The sequence below is a fragment of the Ammodytes marinus genome (assembly GCF_949987685.1).
Source record: "Ammodytes marinus genome assembly, chromosome: 10".
In the NCBI taxonomy this organism is placed as follows: domain Eukaryota; kingdom Metazoa; phylum Chordata; class Actinopteri; order Uranoscopiformes; family Ammodytidae; genus Ammodytes; species Ammodytes marinus.
In genome coordinates this window covers 9,080,389-9,105,385 of record NC_137214.1, presented here as the reverse complement: position 1 = coordinate 9,105,385, position 24,997 = coordinate 9,080,389, and the positions used below count along the sequence as shown (strand labels likewise).

Sequence of the window (24,997 nt, the reverse complement as noted above, 5' to 3'; positions counted from 1 at the left end):
CCAATAAGGATCTCTAATATGTTAAAATTATCAAACTGAAAATCACATTCAAGACCAAATATTTTTTGTTCTTTCATGTTTAATCATGTAATTGGATCAGCACTGGTCTGAATGTCTTTTTTAAATTGAAGCTCCTGTCTGGTGAATATGTTCAATATGTTATCATTTTGAGCTTAGTTGTTGAAATATTCAATTGATGACAGTGCTTAGACACTTACGGGGATAATTGACAAATGTATACGTATTCTGATTAATTTGCTTTTAATTCTCCTTATTTGTAATCTTACTTTTCAGTTTAATTGGCACAGTAATGGTTTTCAAATGGATCACCATGAAACAGGCTCTTAACACTGGCCTTTTTTTCAACTGGTTACCAAAGCTATCACTGCATACTGCTATATGAGTCTACATGCTGTAGTTTGGTCTGGCTTTGCGAGACTAGTCCTGTGTGACCTAGCAGCTTTCACTGCTCATGTCTGAATTAGTAAGTAGATCACAGAAATTGGGTCAAAAAAGGGGGGGGGGGGGGGGTCTTGGATGTACAAGTAACCAAGAAGGATGCTCGCAAGCATGAATACCTGTCATTGTTTTTATTACTAACAAGGCCTGCTTACAATTAAACTTGTTAACTGTCTTTAGTAATGATAATCCCTGCATACATAGTCCCATATGTTTTCAACTAACCACGGGTTCTCTGGCTTCTTTCATATCATATTGGCGCGATCTCCTGAAATCATTTGTGTCGGTGTTGATGCTCTCGATGGGAGGAGCAAAGTGAAGAACGTAACAAAAACAGTTAAACATCATGACACATTGTACAGAGTGTTCCTGGCCCTTTAAGAGCTAGTATTTCCAGCAGTGGTGGAGAGTTGAGCAGTCAGAGCGGAGCGGCTTGGATCCACAGACTGCAGTAGCACATCCTCAGCTGCTTCTCGCCCACCTGACCCACAGCCTCCTCCCGGTTCACATTCACACCACGCATCGCGTCCTAGAGAGGGGGAATGGGGGGCACCTAGCCCGCTAAACTAACCCATTAGATTTCCTTGGAAAGCAGAAGAGGGCTGTCGGTGGGGCAAAGATCCAGCAAGAAGATGGTATCGTGGATTATTTCGAGGATGGTGGTGTGAGTAACATGGGCTGGGCTGGGTCTGCTGCATATGTTGTGTTTGAACGGTAGCGGCTCTTCCATTCATCAGCTGTCTGTCTGATGCTGAGCACTGCGATATCTATTAGCTCGCCCCGTGAGCCTGGTATACATTTCCAGTCCGTGTGTATTTACATTTCATTTAATGTAGAGGAAGAAAATGCTGTGTTAATTTTTTTATGTAAGGATACGAGCTAAGCCATTATCAATGCTAACCGTAACAACAGTCGCGCGCTAGCCGCTGGTGGCTAACATATGCTGGCTAGCCTGCACCTGACAGTTGGCGTGTTGGCATGGAGAGGAAATGTTAGCCGGCCACATTAAATCAAGAAAATCCTACTTCGTATGCCAGTCTCGCTACAGCCAACTAAACAGACTACAGAACGTCTGCCATGGTTTAAAAAACAACACAGCCATATTATGTAATATATATCAGAACCTGAATGGGCCATGACAGCCAGAAGATGGTGATTTTTTGATGGAATGAAGGCTGAAGCCCAGCAGGCCAGTCAGTGAGGGATGTGTCTCTCTCTCACTCCATCCTTCCACCCACCCATCCATGACTGCATCTACGTTCAGGAACTAGCCCAGATTCATATTGCATCACGTTGGAGTGACTTTACAGATGTGATCAGATGATTATCAGCAGTTCAGGCCTTAGCCTCCACACATACACACACACCACATAACAATAGTGTGAATGACTCAACTAAAGCCAGTGGCTGTCCTCACCCTGAGCCTGCATTGCTGCATTAGTCTAATCTCGATGTCAAGTGTCTCTATTTTTAAAACTTTCAAGCAGCATGTTGGAGACCTATAGCCTACCTGACTGTCCCTCAATGATTTATCCATTTCTTGCGGCTGTAACCAGGCCGGGCCCAGACACAGCTATAATGGTGTCTTTGAAAGGCGCCGGTGGTGTATGTAATTGATGTTTCATCCCTATAAAAATTGTGCCCGCCTGGATTACATAAGTAAAGTGTAACATTGAAGAGCGGCTACTTTTAGTGGCTGCCTCTTCCACTTTATTGCACCTCAGGTAGTCAGGTGGAAGAAAAAAAATGTGACTGGATTGGATGTGCATGATAATGGCTGCTGCACATCTAACACAAGATCAATCATTTATCATCTGTGTACTCTGCACCATGCAACCGCCTCTTTTTTTCTTCTAATCAAAATCAGTCTGTGCGAAACAGATAGTTTTTTTGTTCTTATATAAATACTGAAAATAAGTGCTAAGCGATTTTAGCTGCGTACCTTAAGTCACCATTAAAAGTCTCTGCAAAGGGACAAGACACCCTCGTGAACGTCACACAACAACAGAGAGGCACCGGCTGTCTGATAAAGAAGTCTGCTGGCCTAGAGGCCTTTGTACGAGTCGCCCCAGCTTACTGTACAGAGCTGAGGCTCTTTGTGTGCACATGACTGAGCAGTTACCGGCACAGAAGAACTACATAAATGCTGAGAAAAAACACAGTAAATATGCTCAGGCTACTGACAGCTGGATGTACTTAAGCCTCATTAGGTGGAACTCGCTGTGAAAAACATTCAATCTTTAGTTTAGTTTAAAGGTCACCTGTTATGCTAAATGCACTTTATCCATTTGTTCCAAACATTAATATGGGTCCCTGGTGTCAACAGACTCCCAAAGTATAAGAAAAAAATAACCGTCCCTCTTTTCTTCCCCTTCACGTTTTTGAAAACCTGTCTTCAAAAACCCCAGTCAGATTACGTCGTAGGGGGCAAAGCCACGCCCGCTCATTGCTAACCTAATTTAGCACTACCTCCACCTGTGATAAGCTCACCCCGAGATACTGTGACTGCATTCCAATACCCATACTATCTACTATTTAGTATGGTAGAATCTTTTTTTAGGATGTCCCGATTCTTGAGGCCAGATTTATTGTGGTTAGAAATACCTGGATGTCTACTACATCACGCCGAGATTTGTTCTGTTGAAAACAGCATCCTATTATGGCGATTCTGATCCACAATCCAGTGCGCACCGAAAGTGACGTCACATCGTCGGAGCCTCCATATGAAAACAAACAGGGATGCAACGGAAATGAAATAAATAAGTACAAGTATGTCCCAATTGTATGCCTACTGCATCCTAACTAGATTGTTTTTATGGTCAGATGTAGTGTGTAGAATAGAAAAAAGAAAGAGTATGCGATTTGGAACGCAGGGTGAATCTAACTGCCAGCTAGATTTGAGGCCAATCAGAGCAGACTGGGCTTTTTGGAAGGCAGGGCTTAAAAAGACAGCCTCTTAACCGGAGCATCTCAGGCAGAGGCTTAAAAGAGTTTTATTTGGACACTACACCATGAAAACAGTTCCTATTAGAAACACAAATTACAATTTTGAACCTGAAAATGAGCACATTATCTGACCTTTAAAGTACCCCAGGTTTACACTGTAAGCAAACAGACAAACTAGTGACTCTCTGAACCATAATCTGCCCTCACTCAGCATTTAGCATCCTGTCACATCAGCGCAAATCCCCGCAGCAGTGGCACAGGATGAGACCCAAATGCACATGAAAAACTGGCCTCTGTGTGTGTGTGCATAGTGTCCCAGTCGGCACGTGGACAAACACATGGTGACCCACCCCTGGCAGACTTTTTATGTGCTATTCCACTTTGTCTCTATGCAGTCCTCCTGACTCCACATCTCCACTAAAGGTTTTTTTTTACTGATTTTTATCAGGTCAGTGTTTTGACAAGCCGCTGCCCGTTAGCTTTCTACTGCGACCTCGCATTATGTTCAAAACCACCGACACCGACTTTGATTTAAATATGAGTAAGCAGCCTAATGATGACAAATGACGACAAATGTGTGTGTTGGAAGGGTCAGAGCAAACATGGCTAACCAGCTTTTTCAGCAGGAAAACATTAGTTAGGTGTCAGAATCAACAGCCAGAGGCCTTTGTCCTCGAGCTGAATCTTCTATCCTCTCTCTGACCTGTGTTTCTCTGCTTTTTGCAGCCTCGCCTTCGGGACCCTCTATCCAGCGTACTCCTCGTACAAGGCTGTCAAAACGAAGAATGTGAAGGAATATGTGAGTATCACCTCTGGTTCAACGTTTTTAAACCCCGAAGCTGCTGCTAGCTATTTTTACGCTAAGATTTCAAATGTGCAATGTTAGAGGGAATGTTTTACACAAAGCCCACAGATAGAATTCAGGCCAGACACACACTTGACATTGTTTTCCATTACAAGAACCCATGATAGTACTGTATCAGTGTAGCTGGTCATCAAATACGACAACACACACACATACCAGAAAATGTTCTCATCTGCCACCAAGGTTAGGAACCGCTGTACCTCGCCCAGCCAACACGGCATGGTGGTCCTGGATGCCAATTTTTAAAGAACAAACCCTGGATTGACGGCAAGATCCAAAACTGCGACCGAATCAGTAGCAGTTTGTTGCACAGGATAGGGTGCAGCGTGTCGCCCACTGATGACGCTCTGAAACACTGCAGACCATTGGGGTCTGCAGTGTTTCATGTCCCTTTTTCAGTACCTGGTGCCTACTTTTTGGGAACCTCGACCGAGTAGGTACCAAAAAAAGTAGTTACCAGGAACTTAAACGTAGTGGTGGGAAAACAAAAAAGTTGAGGAGAGTAAGGCTGGTAAGATGTAATGGAAAAGCAGCTTCACCTTCATGAAACTGTGTCAAATGACTCGAAAGTCATCAAGTCTCAAACCTCATTGGAAACAAGAAAGTAGCATCTAGGTATTCTTTTTGTTTGAGCAGATCATTTTTATCCTTCTTCATGCTCCTCCTAATGATTACATAACAGCCTCCCATGATGCAGATTGTGAATTCCCGTCATGAGAAAATTAAGTGGACAGAAAAGTATTGGATGGGGGGGGGAGGATGTCCAACACCCATAGCATATTTAGTGTGTGAGAATACCTAACCCCTTGATAAAAAATATAATCCATAGCTCAAAACATGCAATCCCTTGTTTAGTCATGATGGCCTTCTGCACAAATCCCTATATCTCCTCTCAGTTCACTCGTAAACTCACAGTGCGTCCTTGAGTATGAAAACATTCAAAACTTAGCTGGGAGAAAATATTGGGATTTGGCATATTACTATTAAATAAATAAATCGGAAAATATCGCCAAGTAACGCAACAAATAAAAGTGCCAATGTGATTGCATTGTCCAGTGTTGCCAATAGAAACTAGGCAAAAAGAAGTGCGTTCCCATTCTGTCTTTGGCTGAGACTCGGGGTCCTCCCTGCTTACCTCATCGACACTGCAAGGGATGAGAGAGGAAGAGAGAGAGAAAGAGAGAGAGAGGGTGGGGGTGGGTTAAGGAGGAGATGGAAGCAGTCTGGCCCTTTGCCTAGATTTGCAATGGAGAACAGTCTCCTCCTGGCTGGTTACTACGGCAACCCCCCCCCCCCCCTCCTCTCAAGCGGACGGGCACAGAAGGAGACGCCATTTTTAGAACCGATGTTTTCTTTCCCCTCTCCCTCCGCGAGTGGAATGATTCAGCATCACAAGCCTGTGGCCTGTTTGTGCCTGTTTTTTAAACACGCAATATAATCACCATGCAGAGCATTTCATATACCAGTATGTTCGATAAGTGTCAATGTTTTCCCACTAAATCTATGGGGCTTTATGGTATTATTGTCTCCTAAAGCTTGTTTACCTCCTAAGTGCCTGGGTTCCTTTTAGTGGAGACAATGATGGCCTACATTTCCTTTTGTGTCGGGGAGTCAAACCATGCGTTACTGATGTGATCCGATAGGCCTGAAACATATGTTGCATCTCGGCATTGGCACGTCTGTTTAGCTCCACGTGTCTCAGCATGTGTATTGTGTACACTGGAGGCTCTGGGGTTTCACGTGCTGTTTTTGTGATGTTCTATCTACTCACCCCTGTGTCTGTGTGTGTGTGTGTGTGTCTGTGTCCAGGTGAAATGGATGATGTACTGGATAGTCTTTGCGTTATTCACTACAGCAGAGACGGCCACAGACCTTCTCCTATCATGGTGAGTCAGGACAGGGGCTGCTCATGAGCGTGACCTTCCACTAGCTTTTAATAAATGAAGCTTTTATATAATATCAATAGAGGCATTCATGTGTGTTTGGTGCCAAGGGGTATTGATTTTTTTTTTACCACAATGATCTGTTATGAAAAATATCTTGTTTTTTTTTTTTATTTTAGCATCATCAAATGCAACTCGTGCGGTGATTCAGACTTTATTTTTGTATTGTGATATTGTACAAAACAATCATGTGACAAATAACTACAACAAAATTAACTACGACAAGGGCAACCAAATATAGGGTCCGCAATGGTATGAAATAAATGAAAAAAAATTAAACCAGATATGGTAGGCAATGGAATTATTGGAATTGGGTAGTGTATGTGTAGAAAGGCAATGCTCCTGGCTATGTTTGGATATTGTATAAAACGCACAGCAAAAGAAACAAAGAGGAAAACCAGGCTTGGTACTAATTATAGTTGAAATCAATAATAATGACTACTTTAATGCTATAACAAAATAATTGAAAAGAAAATCTCAATTGAAGTCATGTTAAGGAAAAGGACAGGGCCCCAGGGAGTTGAGCAAGGTTCCTTACACATACAGAATATTTCCTCTTATTTCGTCTTTGTCTTTGACTTGGTTATCTGCAGCTTTTGTTTAATGTTGTCTTGGTCCTCTTTGCTGATGGTATAACTCTGTTTCCTTGCGCAGGTTTCCATTTTACTTTGAGCTAAAGATCGCTTTTGTGATCTGGCTCCTGTCCCCGTACACCAAGGGCTCCAGTGTTCTTTACCGCAAGTTTGTCCACCCGACCCTGTCCAACAAAGAAAAGGTAGGAGCATGGCCAGTTTTTAAGACCCCAATATCAAAATGTAAATCGGTTCGATCCTCTACATTGATTTCACTCTAATTTCCCCATTTATAATTTATCCCTATTGCTGATACTGTTGTCTTCTCCTGTCCCCCTACAGGAGATAGATGAGTACATAGCACAGGCCAAAGACAGGAGTTATGACACCATGATGAGGTTTGGAAAGCGGGGCCTCAACCTGGCTGCTACCGCTGCTGTCACCGCAGCCTCCAAGGTGAGCTCTGATCAAGTTGGGACAGCATGATAATATACAGTATATTATTTTTGAACTCAAAGGAAAATTCATTAATGCATGTTCTCATTAATTTTGGAAATATAATATCTTTGTTGTGTATAGCTAAAATCATATACAGTATTATATCAACTTGGGGGTCTCAATGAACATTTACAAACATCTGATTGAAGATAAATGTTCTTAAATATTTGAAAACTTCGTTAAACTGCTTTGCTTTTGGCTGTCTAGACCAGGGGTCTTCAACCTTTTTCACTCCCAAAATGACATAGTTAGAAGGATCTTGTGGATTTGGCTTTACAGGGACTTAAAAATCCACATACTTGCTAGTGTAGAATGTTTCTCAAATCCTTCCCAATGGACTTCTGGGATCACTTTGTGCTTCTCTGCTCAAGTGAAATGTTATCAATGGTAAACTTTGACCCCAGGAAAATAATCTTTATTTTGAACATAAAAACATCACTTGAGTTGTTTGGTGAAGCAAAATGACCCCTGCCCTCTGGGAGGTTTGCTACGTTACACATACTCAAAAATGTCTGTCCTATCTTGTAAGCTTTGCCTAGATCAATTTAACAGTGGAGTCAGGGATTATGGATATACATTTGTCAAAATCAGATCTTTTAATAATCCTGTATACCTTTTGACAAACTTTCACCAAAACTGAGAATTAACCTATTTAAAAAGCAAATCTTGAATACATTTTTTTTTAATCTGACCTGAGTAATACATGAGGGATATATCGTCAGGGATATATATTTTGTTGTGTATCTGACGTGTGTGCTTGTTTTTTTTTGCTGTGACGTTCAGGGACAGGGCGTGCTGTCAGACAAGCTGCGGAGTTTCAGTATGCAGGACTTGACTCTCATCACCGCTGATGACGAGCTGTCTCTGCACACTTCAGACTCTCGCATGAGACGTGAGCCCATGGATGAGATGAGCTCGGGGGCCAGCACTCTGCCCCGCGCCAAGAGCACCACTACACGGCAGAGTAAGGGACACAAGCCACACACACACACACACACACACAAGCCACAAAACACACTACTCCATTACAAGCTTCACTTGGAGTCACACACTTGTACGTATACATAGTCATACAGGTGCAATCTAAAAGAAAATAGAATATCCATGCAAAGTCAAATTCCGTAATTTAATTCAAAAAGTGAAGTTTTCATATATTCTCGATTTTAATTACACATTAACTGAAATTAATCTAAAATAAACGTTCTTTTCAGATGGTCGACATTTCTGTATTATAAATCCCTTTTCTGGTTGGTTATATGTAATATTCATACATCTTGAGATACTGGATATTTTTTATTCCATGAGCTTTAAGCCGTAATCATCAAAATTAAAACAAAAGATGGAACTGACATTTTTTGTTTAGATGCACCTGTACATACATCCTGTTTGTCCGGTATGTTGATCGGGCCAGAGTGTGGGCTAGTCAGGCTTAGTGGAGTCATATGATTTAAAGCACTGCAGGATGGCAGGCAAGAGGAGGAGCAGCAAACAAGTACAGAGAGTGTGTGTGTGTGTGGGGTGGGGGGGGGGGGGGGGGTGAAGGCATGTGATTCCTGTGGGAGGCTTGGAAGCAGGACTCTTTGTGTTGAACCACACTGCTGGCTAGCCGGCCGGCTGGGTGACAAGCTGTGAACAGAATACAGAGAGGGAGGAACAGACAGTGAAACAACGAGCTGGGCAGGGCGAGGTGGCACATTTTCATTTTCACAAACAAAGGAAACCACGTGCAACTTAAAACCCAAGTCTGAGAGAAAGACGGAAAGCAAAAACACTGAAGGGGAATTTGTCCATGAATGTTGTTTGAATAACCTCTGGAGAACAAAGCAGAGGTGGAAAGAATCCAAACTCAAAGGTCTTCTAATTCAGAGCTTTCAAACACACCTCATCTCATTCTTCGTTCAAAGAGTGGAGCAGAGGGATACTTTTTATACTAACCATTACAAAGACACGCCACACTATAAAAAAAGAGTAGTACGTTTTAAATTGAACAAATTTGAATAATGCTATACTGTGTAAAATCATGTAAACAATCTCAACATGTTGAACTTCTTCATTTTTTGACTAGAATATATGATGTAAGGAAAGAATCCAAAACACATTCTGCGACACAAAATCGTGTTTATCTTTAAGACTTTTGTACTGTATCTGTGTATCTCTTTAATCATTATCCTGAAACGCCTTACAACACAACTAAAGATTGGGAAGCCCTGCTGTAGACGGTTAAAGGTTGGATTTGTTTTTTTTTAATTCTAGTGAAAGAGGCTTGTTTTGTTTTGAGTCCCTTTGGGATCCAGGTTACTTATAGCAGCAGGCAGTGGCTAAAATAGCTTTAAAGGCCTTAATGGTAGCTGGGGAAAAAGAGAAACTTTTAAGTGTAACCTTTTTATTATATGGCCAACATCCAGTTCTGGAACTCGTGGAAACAAACGGTAGTTTGAAATGTGGCCACTGGGCGGTGATAGCATGTATGTGCTGCCCTTCAAATAGAGTTGCTGCAGTCTTGTAAATTATTGGTAAAGGAATTTCATAGGATTGCATATTAATGTGGTTAAATAAAAATAAATCACATAGGCTCATAAGCAAGGAAATTCATAAATCTAATAATAGCTGTCGACACAGTTAACTTTGGCCCCTATTGGCTCAATCTCTCTGGTCTGTCACCTATCTGCTGAATCTGCTGGTCATAAGTCTGAACTGTGATCTCCTCTCTCATTGAACCGACCACACCTTTTTAATGTATTGATGTTTTCTTGTCTGCAGCTCGCTCTGTGGCGGCCACGTCCCTGGCTGACGACACATCATCCCAACACAGCTCCGAGCATTCAGACACAAGGACGGAGCACTCTGATGAGGACGTGGCAGAACGAGCCCCCAAACGCACCGCCAGCGTCAAGGCAACAAGGAAACCTGCTGCTGCTAAGACAGAGGTAGGGCCCAGGAAAACACACACACACACACACACACACACACACAGACAGACAGACAGACAGACAGACAGACAGACAGACAAGTCAAGGTGACAGAATAAGGTCCCATTCATTTTACGGTTTTTAGTTCTGTTTATTGTCCGTGATAGTTTGTTACAAGCTATATAAATGTGTATATAAACGTATAATATGATAGAAATGTTGTTATAAATTTTTCTTTTTTGAATCGGTGATTTTGATCCTACATTTGGCCATAAGGGCCTAATGTATGTTCAAAATATTGCAAACAATTTCATATTGCAGTAGTTCAAGGGTTGCTATAATTTGTTATTAATCTATCCAGCAAGGAAGTTGTGACGTGTAATGTACAAAAAAAAGAAGTTCAGCCTTTTTAGGGATCCTACAATTCCCATCATGCAACTCCAGTATTATATTTCATTAGATCTTGCCTGCATGTTACACGCCCTTATTGTTCAAACTACACGCCCACATTGTTTACTGCAGGGCTCCAGTCTAAAAAATAAACTATGTCTCTTGAATTGGATACATCAGTCAACTTTAGTCGAACCTTTGGACCTGTCTTCCTTTTTTAACAATTCCTTCTCTCTCTTTTCTTCTGTCTTTTGTCCCCCCTGCCCCTCTCCTCGCTCTGCTAGACTCAAACCAAAACGGCAAAGAAACCGGCAAAGAAAAAGGCCACTGTTACTAACGCAGAAACGCCACCTTGACGCCTGCTGTCCACATCCAGCAGCCATACACTCGCTCCACCCACAGCCTGCAGGCCCTTGTTCCTCTCTTTGGTCTCCCCAAACACACATGTACACTGTATATGCACCAAGCACTCAAACTGTGTCACTGCTGTTGGCTTTTTTTTTAGCAGTACAGGGCCTACCTTTTTAAGTTGTGAACAGTTACTATATAAGTCTACCTGTATATTTTGTATCACTCTTTACTTACTGTTGGCCCAGTTAAAAGCAGGGGCCATTTCTAAGACATTTAATTAATGGTAAGTGATATATATATTGATGGCTGCTTTTTCCCTTTTAACCCATATGTGTAAGCCCCTGTACTAGATGAGAATATAACCTGGTCAAATGCCAGACAGTGTTTCAGTCTCATGGAGCTGATTTATGTTCTGCTGCCGACATTGTGATATTCTCCATTCACGGCTGTTTTTGTTTCAAGGATCAACGGTAAAATATTACATTCTTCACTCCCTACTTCTTTAAATTTGAGTCCACTATGTGTTGTCTTGGTTACTCCAACATGGTTATCTGGACCTGGCAGAGACGCTACAACCCCCAAGATGTTTTTGCCTTCCGGAGCTCAGATTGGCTTTTTAAGGAGGAGTAAGAGGGGAGTTGAGATTATCTATAAATAAGGCCTGCATCGGCCAATTTAGTTGTACATCCTTGTGACTGTTTGAGACCTGATGGTTGCCAGTTGTGTCATTCATCCACAACCAAGTCCAACTCGTGTGACTGTCTGGTTTCAGAGGATCATTTGTGCTCAAACCGGTTTTGGTTCTACATTTGACCTATTTTAATTACACTTTTTTGGAATCCATTTTATGCCTCACAGCCCATTGCAGAGATTTTAAGTTCAGCTTCCCCTCATGAAGACGGTATACCTCCTCTTTAGTGAGTCTGGCTCTGCTAAGTTCAGGCCTCACGTAACAGAAACTTTCTTCCACAACGCTTGTAAGGTGACATTACAAGTCACGCACAGCGCTGGTGATGGAGTAGGTTTGTTTAGAGTCGGCTTAGTTATGCTTCATCTAGACATCTCTCACTTATCGGTGTTAAATTATTTGTTGCGCTTCCGTTTGATCCACGTCTTTTGGTCATGTGACATTAGTAATAAGTATGATAACTTGTGCATAACTGAGTTGATGGAAGCGCTCTCTCCAACTAAATCCAGTAGTCATAGAGATGCCGGTGTTTGTGAGGTGACATAATCTGCTTCTCAGCACACAAGTGATGTCTGCATATTGTATTTGTTTCAACATTAGGAAGTCACAGAGTAGCTCAGCATATTCTCACTCAGTTTACCCAGCTGTGTGGTCACACTTTATAATATTACTACACATTAGATACCGAGACAAAGCAAAAGCAATGGAATTAGGAATTTTCAGGCTGTAGTTTCAGATGTGGAGGGAGCGTCGGAGCGGGCTGTGGGTGTTTCTGAACACAATGGACTTCTGTTCTGGTGGCCGTCCTCTGCATTGGGCCTGGTGTCTCCTGAGTGCTCTAATGAGAGGTCTAGAAAGCATGAGACGACTTGTGCTCTCATTACTGCTGTGTGTAGTGTGTGACACTAGTGTGGACCAGCAGGAGGAGACAAAGCCCCACCTCAAATGTTGGAGAAGTTACTAAACGATATGTAAACACATTGTAAATAGTAACAATGACTGTGTAGCGTATACAGAATGAGCTTGCTTGCCTTATTCATTCTCTGGACTTGAATCCATTTAATTGTTTTATTATTCGTGTGTTTTTTTTCTTTTTAAATTCTTTCTTAGTCTTGACAACTTCTGTGTTCTGAAAACTGGAAGAAGTTCAGACCTCACCAGTCATTTTAAAAATGTATTTTTAGCATTTTTTTTCTCTTCTTTATTTTCTCATTAAGACGTTTTAACTCTTCCCATGACATAGTGGGGAAATTCCAGACTGAGTCTAACCAGATGTTTGTACATTGACATCCAGCTATGTACTCCACTCTGACTGGTGATAAATTATTTTAGGGGCCAAATGCTGAAAACCAGTCTGTTTTCTTTCCTTCTTAATTTAATGTTTGCACTGAATGAAGAGAAGATGGCACAACATTAAAAGGGATTTTATCTCATCTAGAGACGGCCCTGCATTTTTTCTTTTTGATTTATTGTTTATTTTCTGTTTTAAGAACAGTATTGTATCCAAGGTTGTTTATTGTTTGTGCCAATTCTCAAAGCGCCATGTCAAAAAGGATTCCAGTATCAATGGTTTCTATCAAGGTCATGTAACGGTAATAAAAACTACTAATAAAGGCAATTAAATCAGTGTGTTATCATCTGTTGTACACTTGAAACCAATTGTGCATGTTGTCCACTTAACTCAGTTGTTCAGGGATTTCATCTCTTTTTTTATTATGAAGAAACATCAAATAAATAGGATTTCGTTTACTAGACTTTTTATATCAGTCTAGTGCTTTTATTTTACACTGTCTAATTTACTGCAGTCTTTCTTTTAATACATTCTCAACCAATTAGAGCAAAGATCTGCACTGACTAAAAATAAAACCTTCACTCACCTCTAAAGTAGTGTATCTAATTGAAATGTAACTTACTTCCAGGGGATCCATACCTCCTATTACCTGGTCCTTCTCCCCATAACAGAGCAAATTTAACTCACTTAACATAATAGTCTGGCTGTTTGTGCAGATGAGAAATACTTGAGATACCGGAATATTGGGTGCGGTAGTGCATCCATGTTAGTTTTTTGTTCCCTTGTCTGTTCTCTGACACCTTTTTTTAAATGTAGGTGACAGCCAGGTTGTTTTTTATTTTTAGTCTATTGTGTTAGCTGTTACCCTGTCTTCATGTGACTACGTTTCACACTCCTAACAGGGAGCAATGAGCATTCCTAAAAAAAAATACTGATTGGCCTGATTTTTTTTGACTGATTGATTTTTTTTATCATGTTACTGCCTATGGGCAGGTACATGTTGATGATGAGGAAATGAAGCACACAGAGAGCACATCAATGTAAGTTTTTATTGCATGGAGCTCCGGACAGAGCAGACAAGATCCAGAAAAACTTGAGTTCATTGACAAAAACAAATGAAAGCCATTCTTTAAAAAATGAAACACATCCATTTGATTAGTATTCCAAAGTTTTCACTCTTTTGGTTACAAAAGTAATTACGTGTGTAATTACTTTTGCTAGCCAAAGTTAATATTTTTAAAATGTATTCAAAAAATGTTAAGAATAGAAAGAAATTATAAAAAAAAACTGAAGGCCGAATCCCAATTCTCACATTTGCCATAACCCTCCTAATTTCAAATTGAGGGGTAGGGTGTCTCAAATATCTGGGTAAGGTTTAGGGCTAAGCTATTTTTTTTCTATTTCTTACCAACTGAGCTAAGGGCGCCCCCATTTTTTTAAATATTTAAAGCGGCAACGAGTAACATTTAAATATCTTTTAAACAGCCTCATGTTTCCTCTCATAATCATAAATTACCTTTAACAGCAAACGAGACCATCAGTGCAAAAAAAGACGTTTTTATATAGTTTTTATTACTGCATTGATCATCTCGATATGGTGAGGACTTAAGTTGAAAAAGAAAGTTATAAAAAAAAAGGGGTGGAAAATTACATTAACCTTATTTTTATCTACATATCAATTCTAAATGTCACGATAAAAGCCATTTTAGAAGGACACACCAAAGGTTTATGTCACCTCTTTTTTTCTTGTTTTTCTTGTTTTTTAGCTCTTAAAAATGAGGAATTGGGATTCGGCCTTCCCTCGGGGATATGATGAAAGCATATAAAGCCGTTGTTTTTAAAAGGTAGATCTTTAAGAAGAAGTTGAACTTCTAAAAAGTTAAAATCCCGTTGTAGTTGTTCTCTAAATTCGGGCATTAAACTATTGCAATGTTTTTCGAACGTGTTTCCAGATTCATGATCATTATGTTGAAAAAAGGATTTGGGGAGAAAGATGTGGAGACATTGGAATAAATATAGGAACTTTGGGAGTAATGTCATTTTAAATGAATTTATTATACCTATGAGAGAGAAAGCCAGAGGAGACCACTTCGATAAAATTTGCTTCGTCTGCTCTAGAATATGTTTCTTTCCGTGGTCTAAATATTCCTTTAGACCTATACTTAGACCAGGTGATGCTTTAATCAGATTCTTAAGATGAATATATGTGTCATTCATAACATGCTGGTTGGAACCACTTTCTTCCGCCCAAAGTTTAAAAACTCTATCGTGCAATTCTAAGGTGATCCTGCATTTGTCAATATACGAGTGAAAAGCATTGCTGGCTTTTATTAAGTTAGACAAACTGACCTTATTTAAATCCTTTGACCCATACGGTCCCCAAAACATACTAAATGCCACGACAGTCTTAATTGCAAAATTACAGTTCCAACTACAGGTTTCCAAACAAATATTTAACATACAAGGGTCAACATTTTTTCTTGTGAAACAGGGCGAGTTGTAGGAATAAATTAATATATGTAAAACGTTCCTTCTATGTTTCTGAATAAATGTATTACATTTGCTAAGTATTATGTCCTCGCTGTGCTTTTTTTCTTTAAAATTTGGATAAGCTGTAGGAAATGTTATTACTCTATCATCTTTTAAAAAAGCAACAAAAAAACCAAATTGTTTTTTATTTCCTTCGTTCTTATCACTGTTATATTTGATGAGGCCCTGTATTAGTGCACCTGCGTATACTGGCTTAATAATTGGTTCATTTTGTAAATCCGGCAGTGATTTTATCATGCTTTGGTATTGTTTTGCGTTAGGCTGTTTTTTTTTTTTGGGTTTTTCAAAGAAGCTACGTAGTTCAACTTTTTTCTGATTGCAGCAGCCGGGTATACCTAAAGTGTTGGATGTTATCGGTATGGCACGTAAACCTTGAATTCTTTCATCTTGCACAATAAGTTCAAATAGTGTTGGTTCATCTTTTTCCGTGTTTTTAGAGAATTCATACATTTCATGACATATTTGAGGTTTAAGCTCATATAAATCTTGATCTTCATCATGTAATTCAAAATCCCGAGGAAAAGAGATTTCGATTTCTTGGTGCCAGTGAAATTCTTCTTGCTCCTCCTCATTCTGTTCGCTGCATAATGAAAAAGGTTGAATTTAGTTGAATTCACAGAAAATAAACATAAGGGTCTGCAAACATAGGCCCACTGTAGCTAGCAAAGTGTGCTAACATCTGGTTTATAAAAAAAGCACACACAGGGGTAGATCTACCTGCTGCTGTTTTGCCATACTTTATTTCTGAGTTAGCTCTGGTTTGCTTTAGTTTTGCCTTAGTGCTGCTTTTGCTTTAGTTTTGCGTATCTTGATTTGCTTATCTCTTTGTTTGTCTTTGAGGTATGGTTTGTTATTGAACCAACTAGGGGTTTAAATGTTTGTTTTTGATTGATACTGTATTAATTATTTTTCTTTAGGCTTGAGCTGGCGCCCAACTGTAGGGAACCTAGGCACCCATGGTGAGGTCCCTTCACTTGCATGCAAGTTGAAGCACTGGGATACAGCACATTTTTCACCAGTTCTAGTTTGCAGTGATGATTGATGTGAGACACTTGAGGTGAGTGGTAGCACCCCTAGGCACTCCTCAGCGTAGTTTGCCTCTCAGCAGTTGGCCTCAGCTTTAGTCTGGTAGGTTTTCGTTTAAATTGGGGCTGCGACACTATTTGAATAAAGATTTGGTTTATTTAGAATTCCCGTCTCTGTCCATCAGTTTAACGAATCTGCTTGCCTTATCAGCATTGTTAATATTATTCAACACAAAAGTAGCATCCCTTATTATACTTTATTTCCAGGGGTGTAATTCCCCTGTTGGCATTGCCGGTTCTCCCTCCCCCTAATTCTCCCCCTATTGCCACTCACTTTACTGACATGATGGCTGAATGAGCCCTATGTGCTGCTCTGAAAGAAATGGAACTACTAATTTGACTGACACACTACCTTTCAGTCAAACATTGTCAGATATACAAAGACATTACTGCACAGCTCTGGTATTGGATTGCATTGGACTAGGGATCGACCGATATTGTTTTTTCAATGGCCGATGCTGATACAGATATTTAGGGGACAGGTCAGCCGATAGCTGATATATAATTCCGATATCAAGTTATTCTATTTTTTTTGCATTTGATAAAATACAACAATTTATTAATAACAATTGAGAAAAATGTTTAACTTAACTTGAATTGAATAAATATATAATTAAATAAATAAGAAACATGCATTGCCTATTTCACTTGGCCTTCCCTGGTGTTGACTTTCTTAAATATTGCCATAAGGGACTTCTGGATTTCTCTTTAGCTGCCTGTGATTATTGAAATAGATAATAAGGATAGAATTATATTATTATATTTGGGTTTATAATTAAAGAAATGCTAAGATTGCTACACATCAGCCACAATGATGAGGCTGCCTGCAGTTTATCCATATTATTTTTGGGATATCTTTAAATCGATCTAGTGAGCACAGATATCGGCCGATGCTGATTATCTCAAAATGCCAATAATTGGCCCGATTAATCTTTACATTGGACTGCACCAATGTATTTATACAAGCTCAGTGTATTTAAGCATTCTGGCGAAGTTGATATCCTGTCTTATAAACCTCTGCCTCTTTAATGATAGATGCCCATTAGTTACATGTCATGTGTACAATGTGTTGAATCCACCCAGGGCTAGACAGATTTTTTAAATGAAAGTAAGACACTGTCATTGTTGCTCCACTGTTGATAGGAGTAATGCTGGATATATACATACAAATTAATATTAGATTGATTCATTATTCTTATTCATTCATTTTCATGTCATATAATTAAGCATTTACTGAAGTGACAGAAGACAGTTGTTAGTTTGTCCTGTAGACTGTAATTGATCCCTGTCTTTCCAAATTAATTTAGCTGTGTTTCATTGGAACACTGGACATAAATACATTGAATAAATACAGCATTGTATTTATTAATGTGTACCTTCGGGGTGAGGTGAGTGGTAGCTCAGTAGAAATGGATGAAGACATCTCTTCTCCCCCAAGAATTTCTGGACCTTGTTGGCAGCTGCTGTCCGGCTTAGTGAGAGGGAAAATAAGGACTATCTATTACAAGGTGCATATATAAAACTGGGCCTAAGTTATTTTCAGAAGAGGCATAATGTTTTTTGGTTTGTTATAATCTCTCAATGTGTATTTATGTGTATGCTGGTTAACAAATAATACATAATTGTGAAATTAATTCAATCTTAGTTTAATATTTTAGTAAATCCAATAAAACTATGTTTTGCTCAGTCATTTTGAAAATAAAGAGTAGAGTTTACATTTACCTCCATGGCAATAAACTGTGGACAGGAGAAAGAAGAAGTTATATTAGATTACTGATTTAAAAAAAAAACATTTCCAAAGTAAAAGTTGGTATTGCTTTAAATTTGGCACAATGCTTTTCATACCAGGGATTTATCGGCACATTTTTCAAATGAATGATAACACTACAAAACAGAGAAGTTCAAAATGACCGTGACTTACCTGACTCAGTCCGCAGAAAAAGCCTACCACAGCAGGGGTTGTCAAACGTTGCCTTTTAAAGAAATAAAAAATTGCTTTACAGCAAATATAATAACAATAATATGTCCTTTTAATTACTAAACCTTGTCTTTTAAATGTTCTGTAAAAGGCAAGGTTTGCAGAGCCCCTGCTGTGGTGGGTAATCAGCCTTCCTTTTTTTGACCTCTTATTTTCAATTCCTATTTTCTGTTCTTGAACCAAAGGGAATCAGAGCTACAGTTGGTTTGCCAAACTCTTCCGCTTTGCCGGTTATAAAGCCTTTCCTTGGCCATTCATTTTGGACCATCATTGCCGGTTCTCCCTCCCCCTAATTCTCCCCCTATTGCCACTCACTTTACTGACATGATGGCTGAATGAGCCCTATGTGCTGCTCTGAAAGAAATGGAACTACTAATTTGACTGACACACTACCTTTCAGTCAAACATTGTCAGATATACAAAGACATTACTGCACAGCTCTGGTATTGGATTGCATTGGACTAGGGATCGACCGATATTGTTTTTTCAATGGCCGATGCTGATACAGATATTTAGGGGACAGGTCAGCCGATAGCTGATATATAATTCCGATATCAAGTTATTCTATTTTTTTTGCATTTGATAAAATACAACAATTTATTAATAACAATTGAGAAAAATGTTTAACTTAACTTGAATTGAATAAATATATAATTAAATAAATAAGAAACATGCATTGCCTATTTCACTTGGCCTTCCCTGGTGTTGACTTTCTTAAATATTGCCATAAGGGACTTCTGGATTTCTCTTTAGCTGCCTGTGATTATTGAAATAGATAATAAGGATAGAATTATATTATTATATTTGGGTTTATAATTAAAGAAATGCTAAGATTGCTACACATCAGCCACAATGATGAGGCTGCCTGCAGTTTATCCATATTATTTTTGGGATATCTTTAAATCGATCTAGTGAGCACAGATATCGGCCGATGCTGATTATCTCAAAATGCCAATAATTGGCCCGATTAATCTTTACATTGGACTGCACCAATGTATTTATACAAGCTCAGTGTATTTAAGCATTCTGGCGAAGTTGATATCCTGTCTTATAAACCTCTGCCTCTTTAATGATAGATGCCCATTAGTTACATGTCATGTGTACAATGTGTTGAATCCACCCAGGGCTAGACAGATTTTTTAAATGAAAGTAAGACACTGTCATTGTTGCTCCACTGTTGATAGGAGTAATGCTGGATATATACATACAAATTAATATTAGATTGATTCATTATTCTTATTCATTCATTTTCATGTCATATAATTAAGCATTTACTGAAGTGACAGAAGACAGTTGTTAGTTTGTCCTGTAGACTGTAATTGATCCCTGTCTTTCCAAATTAATTTAGCTGTGTTTCATTGGAACACTGGACATAAATACGTTGAATAAATACAGCATTGTATTTATTAATGTGTACCTTCGGGGTGAGGTGAGTGGTAGCTCAGTAGAAATGGATGAAGACATCTCTTCTCCCCCAAGAATTTCTGGACCTTGTTGGCAGCTGCTGTCCGGCTTAGTGAGAGGGAAAATAAGGACTATCTATTACAAGGTGCATATATAAAACTGGGCCTAAGTTATTTTCAGAAGAGGCATAATGTTTTTTGGTTTGTTATAATCTCTCAATGTGTATTTATGTGTATGCTGGTTAACAAATAATACATCATTGTGAAATTAATTCAATCTTAGTTTAATATTTTAGTAAATCCAATAAAGCTATGTTTTGCTCAGTCATTTTGAAAATAAAGAGTAGAGTTTACATTTACCTCCATGGCAATAAACTGTGGACAGGAGAAAGAAGAAGTTATATTAGATTACTGATTTAAAAAAAAAACTTTTCCAAAGTAAAAGTTGGTATTGCTTTAAATTTGGCACAATGCTTTTCATACCAGGGATTTATCGGCACATTTTTCAAATGAATGATGTATGCGGATGATTTGGCCATTTTCTCTCCCAGTAGTGCTGGGTTTCAGCAGCTGTTAAATGTGTGTACGGAATATGTGTGTGTCAAAAATGATGTGCAATACAATTCAAATAAGAGCAGTGTGATAATATGTAGGGCGAAGGGAGATAAGGACCTCCACTTTCCACAATTTTATCTTTCTGGGGAAGAGCTTTGTGTTTGTTATAAAGCCAAGTACCTCGGGCACTTTATAACAGATCAAATGTCTGACGATGACGACATTTTAAGACAGTGTCGGTCATTATATGCCCAAGCCAATATGTTGGCAAGAAAATTTCACATGTGTTCTGATAATGTTAAAATATGTCTCTTTAGAGCATATTGCACTCCCCTGTATACTGCCCCCTTATGGGGTAAATTCAAAAAATCTAGTATGCACCGACTACAGGTTGCGTACAACGATTGTTTTAGGATCTTACTTAAAAGACCAAGGTGGAGCAGTGCAAGTGAGCTATTTGTCAATGCAGGTGTTAACACCTTACAAGCTCTATTGAGGAACCATATGTATCGTTTTATCTGTCGTTTGAATGAGTTTAAATTTACCTCCATGGCAATAAACTGTGGACAGGAGAAAGAAGAAGTTATATTAGATTACTGATTTTAAAAAAAAACATTTCCAAAGTAAAAGTTGGTATTGCTTTAAATTTGGCACAATGCTTTTCATACCAGGGATTTATCGGCACATTTTTCAAATGAATGATAACACTACAAAACAGAGAAGTTCAAAATGACCGTGACTTACCTGACTCAGTCCGCAGAAAAAGCCTACCACAGCAGGGGTTGTCAAACGTTGCCTTTTAAAGAAATAAAAAATTGCTTTACAGCAAATATAATAACAATAATATGTCCTTTTAATTACTAAACCTTGTCTTTTAAATGTTCTGTAAAAGGCAAGGTTTGCAGAGCCCCTGCTGTGGTGGGTAATCAGCCTTCCTTTTTTTGACCTCTTATTTTCAATTCCTATTTTCTGTTCTTGAACCAAAGGGAATCAGAGCTACAGTTGGTTTGCCAAACTCTTCCGCTTTGCCGGTTACAAAGCCTTTCCTTGGCCAATCATTTTGGACCATCACTTGTTGCAACGATGTTGTCATTCATTTATTTGCTGATGGTAAAGTTAGAAGGGCGGGGCATAATGAATCTTGCTCGCAAACAATGACAAAGCAGGTTTCGACTTGAATTTATACGACCTGAGGAATATTTTTTCGATCTGTTATGCGTGAAATGGAAACTTTAAGGGAAATGTCATACCAGAAAAGATAGCCAAGATAGTTTGAGATGATAGAAAGGCAACAGTAACTCAAATAACCACTTGTTACAACCAGGGTATGCAGAATACCATCTCTGAACGCAAAACACGACCAACCTTGAAGCAGATGGACTACAGCAACAGAAGACCCTACCGGGTACCGCTCCTGTCAGCTAAAAACAGGAAAATGAGGCTGCAATTCTCACAGGATCACCAATATTGGACAATAGAAGATTGAAAAATCATGCCTGGTCTGATGAGTCTCGATTTCAGTTGCGACATTCAGGTGGCAGGTTCAGAATTTGGCATTAACAACATGAAAGTATGGCTCCATCCTGCCGTGCACCATCAACCATGCCATGTTCAAAGTCACCTAAACCCCCTTTCTTCCCCATTCTGATGGTCGGTTTGACTTCAGTACATTGGCTTGACCACGTCTAAATGCATAAATGCATTAAATTGCTGCCCTGTGATTGGCTGATAAGCTTTGTGTTTTTATAAGCCATTGAACAGGTGTACCTAATAAAGTGGCCGGTGAGTGTATATATATCTATATACAGTAGCCACATAGGAATGGGTTGCTGACTTAACCGGTTTGGGTGTGTTAGGTGTGAGACACATTTCGTAGAAACAGAACTAAGTTTACATGGTCAGGATGTGAGGCTGTGTGTGTGCAGAGAGAGAACAATCTTTCTTAAAGTCAAACGGGTGCACAGTGTAATTATGACCACCATTTATGTTTAGATCCACAAGCAATATGACATACGACATTTTCCATTAGTCATGATTGAACAGTAAGTTGAATTGTATTTAGGAAGTGAGGACTAAAACATATTTGTTTTTGCAAACAACATCAACAAGCTTTTTCATCTCAATATGTGGAGTAAAGCTATGGAATGGATTGAGTCAAGTATTAAAGCAATGTCCAAGCATGACCCAGTTCAAAAAGCAGTACAAAAATATGGTTTGAAAAAGCTTGTGCTTCCCCATTTTTGGACATGTTAAATGCATTTATACAGTATATATATATATATATATATATATATATATATGTGTGTGTGTGTGTGTGTGTGTGTGTATATATGTGTGTGTATACATATATGTGTATATATAGCTTTTGTTCTCTTTAGATTTTTTAAGTTTCTTGGTTGGTGTGATAATAGATGATGAAATAAGATGGATATAACATAAAACATGTACACAATTAACCTTCAATAAGCATTTCAGTACTGAGTAAGGCAAGACACGTTCTGGACCACAAATTACTCCAGATTATTTTCTGATCACTGGTTTTACCATATTTAAATGACTGTGCGGAGGTGTCAGGCAATACTTACAAATGTACACTATCATCATTATTATTATCTATTTAGAAAAAAAGAGTCATAAGGATAATTCATAATACCAGTTATAGAGATTAGACAAATTACACAATTAGTATTGTAATTTTTTAAAAACTCTTTAAAATATTTTTACATGCTTACACAAAATACTAACAACACAAAGAACAAAGTGTGGGGCACTACATTTGAGCTTACATGATTCCATATAATAAATGACCATTAATTGTCACAGACTTTCACAGTGAAGCAACGTCCAATTCTTCTTGTATAAATACAGTCCATTTCTCCTATTTTCTGAGGACAATTTCTTCTTTAGATCTTAGAGAAAAAGTAATCCATTCCATTCCATTGTTACATTTTATTTTTTATTTTTAAACAGCACAAATAATGTTTAAACCATCCTTGTTTCAATTTAGGAAATGCCTAAGATTTTGTTTGTTTCAGCATTTCACAGTCGTGGTGCAACAGTGGGTGCGGTCATACTACAATTGGCTTGATGAATCTTGCTCTCACGCTATGATGAAAAGCAGGTACTGGAGTTGAAATAGGATAAACAGAAGCATAAGCTGCTGAAACTGAAAGTGTTGAGCAGCATTAAACAAGAGTTCCCTTTGTACTACAATACATTACAAAATGTATAGCCATTATCCTCTCTTTATATAATTTACCTACTGCTAGCCATGGAGCATCCATCATACTGTGTTGCTTGTTTTATTTCTTCATTCCTAAAGCAACCAATCAGTTGTTGCCATGTAATGTTTCATTGTGCATACACAAGAATGCTGCTTTTCAAGTTTAAAGGGTGGAGCACCGATGAGTAAAGATAGAAGGGCAGAGAGTCAACGCCATGTTGAACTGCAGTAACACTTCATAGAAGAGTGTTACCACTAGGTATACACTTTATACTCAGACTATATTGTAATATTAAGAAAATACCAGTTTCATATGTCAGCAACCTGTCAATAACTTACACAGCTACAATGTTTTTGCCTAGTGACAAATATTTTCGAAAATATCGAAATGTTACAACAAAGTCCCAGAGGTAGACAGTCCCTCAGTTGTAAGTTGTAAGTTCTCCAGTAAGCAACCATCTCTCATAGATAAAGGATTTATAGCTTATACACAACTAATGTGAAAAAACATGCTTTGGAGGACCTGTACGCGCTTGGCTTCCCATGTAAAAACTTGGCGATAGGCCTATATACTTATGGCCAATACATATTTACAGTTTTAATTTATATTTGGGCTGTTAAATTCAGTTACAAAAACAAATTCTCAATGTAGGTTGGAGTCACGTCAACAGTTTACTTCATGTTAATTCAATACAGAGGAAACGCCCAGTTTCGATGAACTACAGACCAACAATGTAGATGTAAAGACAAATGGATGATGATATTCCATAGTTAGACATTATACCAAGAGGAAGTTAAAAGATTCATTCACATATTGAGAAAGGCAAAGACAATCCTTTCAAACTTGACCGACACAATCTGAACAAATTGAGTGAGCATAATAGATTTTGGAAAACCTTTGTGAGACTGACGGTAGTTAATCTGGTCTGCCTTTAGATCATTTTTAGAGAACAGTTTGTTGTCTCCACTTGGTAAAAACTCCAATATTAAACTCTTCTTTCCAGTAAGATTCCTTGGTCAGAGTTCAAGGGATCAACAATCTCACACATATCAAACCTCTCTTCTGCCACCCTCTGTTTGATCAGAGGAATGACACGGGACAATTGGACTTATCTTTAATCAAATCACTGTCTGCTGCTCACACCAACATATGAAGCTGCTGGAAGATGATGGATTCATCCTCGAAATAAATTTAAATAATTATGAAATCATTTATTAACACATGATGGAATGGTTTAAATTCCAAACTGAGTAGTAGTATGTTTGTGAGAATGTTGTGTTTTTGTTACAG

General features: G+C 38.8%; 2 protein-coding genes across 6 annotated transcripts; one reads left to right on the top strand and one right to left on the bottom strand.

Annotated features, from left to right (window-relative positions):
* The first annotated feature begins 879 nt into the window (after positions 1–879).
* On the top strand, positions 880–13,221 carry reep2 (receptor accessory protein 2). Its single transcript, XM_080035939.1, has 8 exons — positions 880–1,123; positions 4,132–4,204; positions 6,080–6,156; positions 6,868–6,988; positions 7,128–7,241; positions 8,067–8,247; positions 10,044–10,210; positions 10,867–13,221. Exons 1-8 carry the CDS (start codon positions 1,092–1,094, stop codon positions 10,936–10,938), a joined length of 837 nt encoding a protein of 278 aa, XP_079892065.1. The 5' UTR covers positions 880–1,091; the 3' UTR covers positions 10,939–13,221.
* A 726-nt stretch (positions 13,222–13,947) lies between these two features.
* LOC307256721 (uncharacterized protein) lies at positions 13,948–21,485 on the bottom strand. Of its 5 annotated transcripts, XR_013845071.1 has the most exons (8): positions 21,228–21,485; positions 21,029–21,043; positions 20,289–20,303; positions 19,943–20,037; positions 18,469–18,520; positions 18,270–18,284; positions 17,924–18,018; positions 13,948–16,042 (listed from the first exon to the last, which is right to left on the bottom strand). XR_013845071.1 is itself a non-coding variant. In XM_080035804.1 (7 exons), the coding sequence occupies exons 2-7, from the start codon at positions 21,032–21,034 to the stop codon at positions 15,813–15,815; spliced, it is 456 nt and encodes a 151-aa protein (XP_079891930.1). In that variant the 5' UTR covers positions 21,035–21,043; positions 21,228–21,485; the 3' UTR covers positions 13,948–15,812. The 5 variants fall into 5 exon arrangements, 2 of the variants coding, with proteins under 2 accessions (XP_079891930.1, XP_079891931.1); XR_013845072.1 differs by lacking the exon at positions 21,029–21,043; XR_013845073.1 differs by lacking the exons at positions 21,029–21,043; positions 21,228–21,485 and adding an exon at positions 20,412–20,990.
* Positions 21,486–24,997: the final 3,512 nt, after the last annotated feature.

What these genes read in the sequence shown, in the direction of transcription:
- reep2 (XM_080035939.1), top strand. Translation starts at nt 1,092, where the DNA reads ATGGTATCGTGGATTATTTCGAGGATGGTGGT. An exon ending in CGAAGAATGTGAAGGAATAT is followed by an intron (nt 4,205 to 6,079) that starts GTGAGTATCACC and finishes GTCTGTGTCCAG; the next exon opens with GTGAAATGGATGATGTACTG. An exon ending in GAGCACCACTACACGGCAGA is followed by an intron (nt 8,248 to 10,043) that starts GTAAGGGACACA and finishes TCTTGTCTGCAG; the next exon opens with CTCGCTCTGTGGCGGCCACG.
- LOC307256721 (XM_080035804.1), bottom strand. An exon ending in CCACTCACCTCACCCCGAAG is followed by an intron (nt 16,043 to 17,923) that starts GTACACATTAAT and finishes TTCATTATGCAG; the next exon opens with CGAACAGAATGAGGAGGAGC.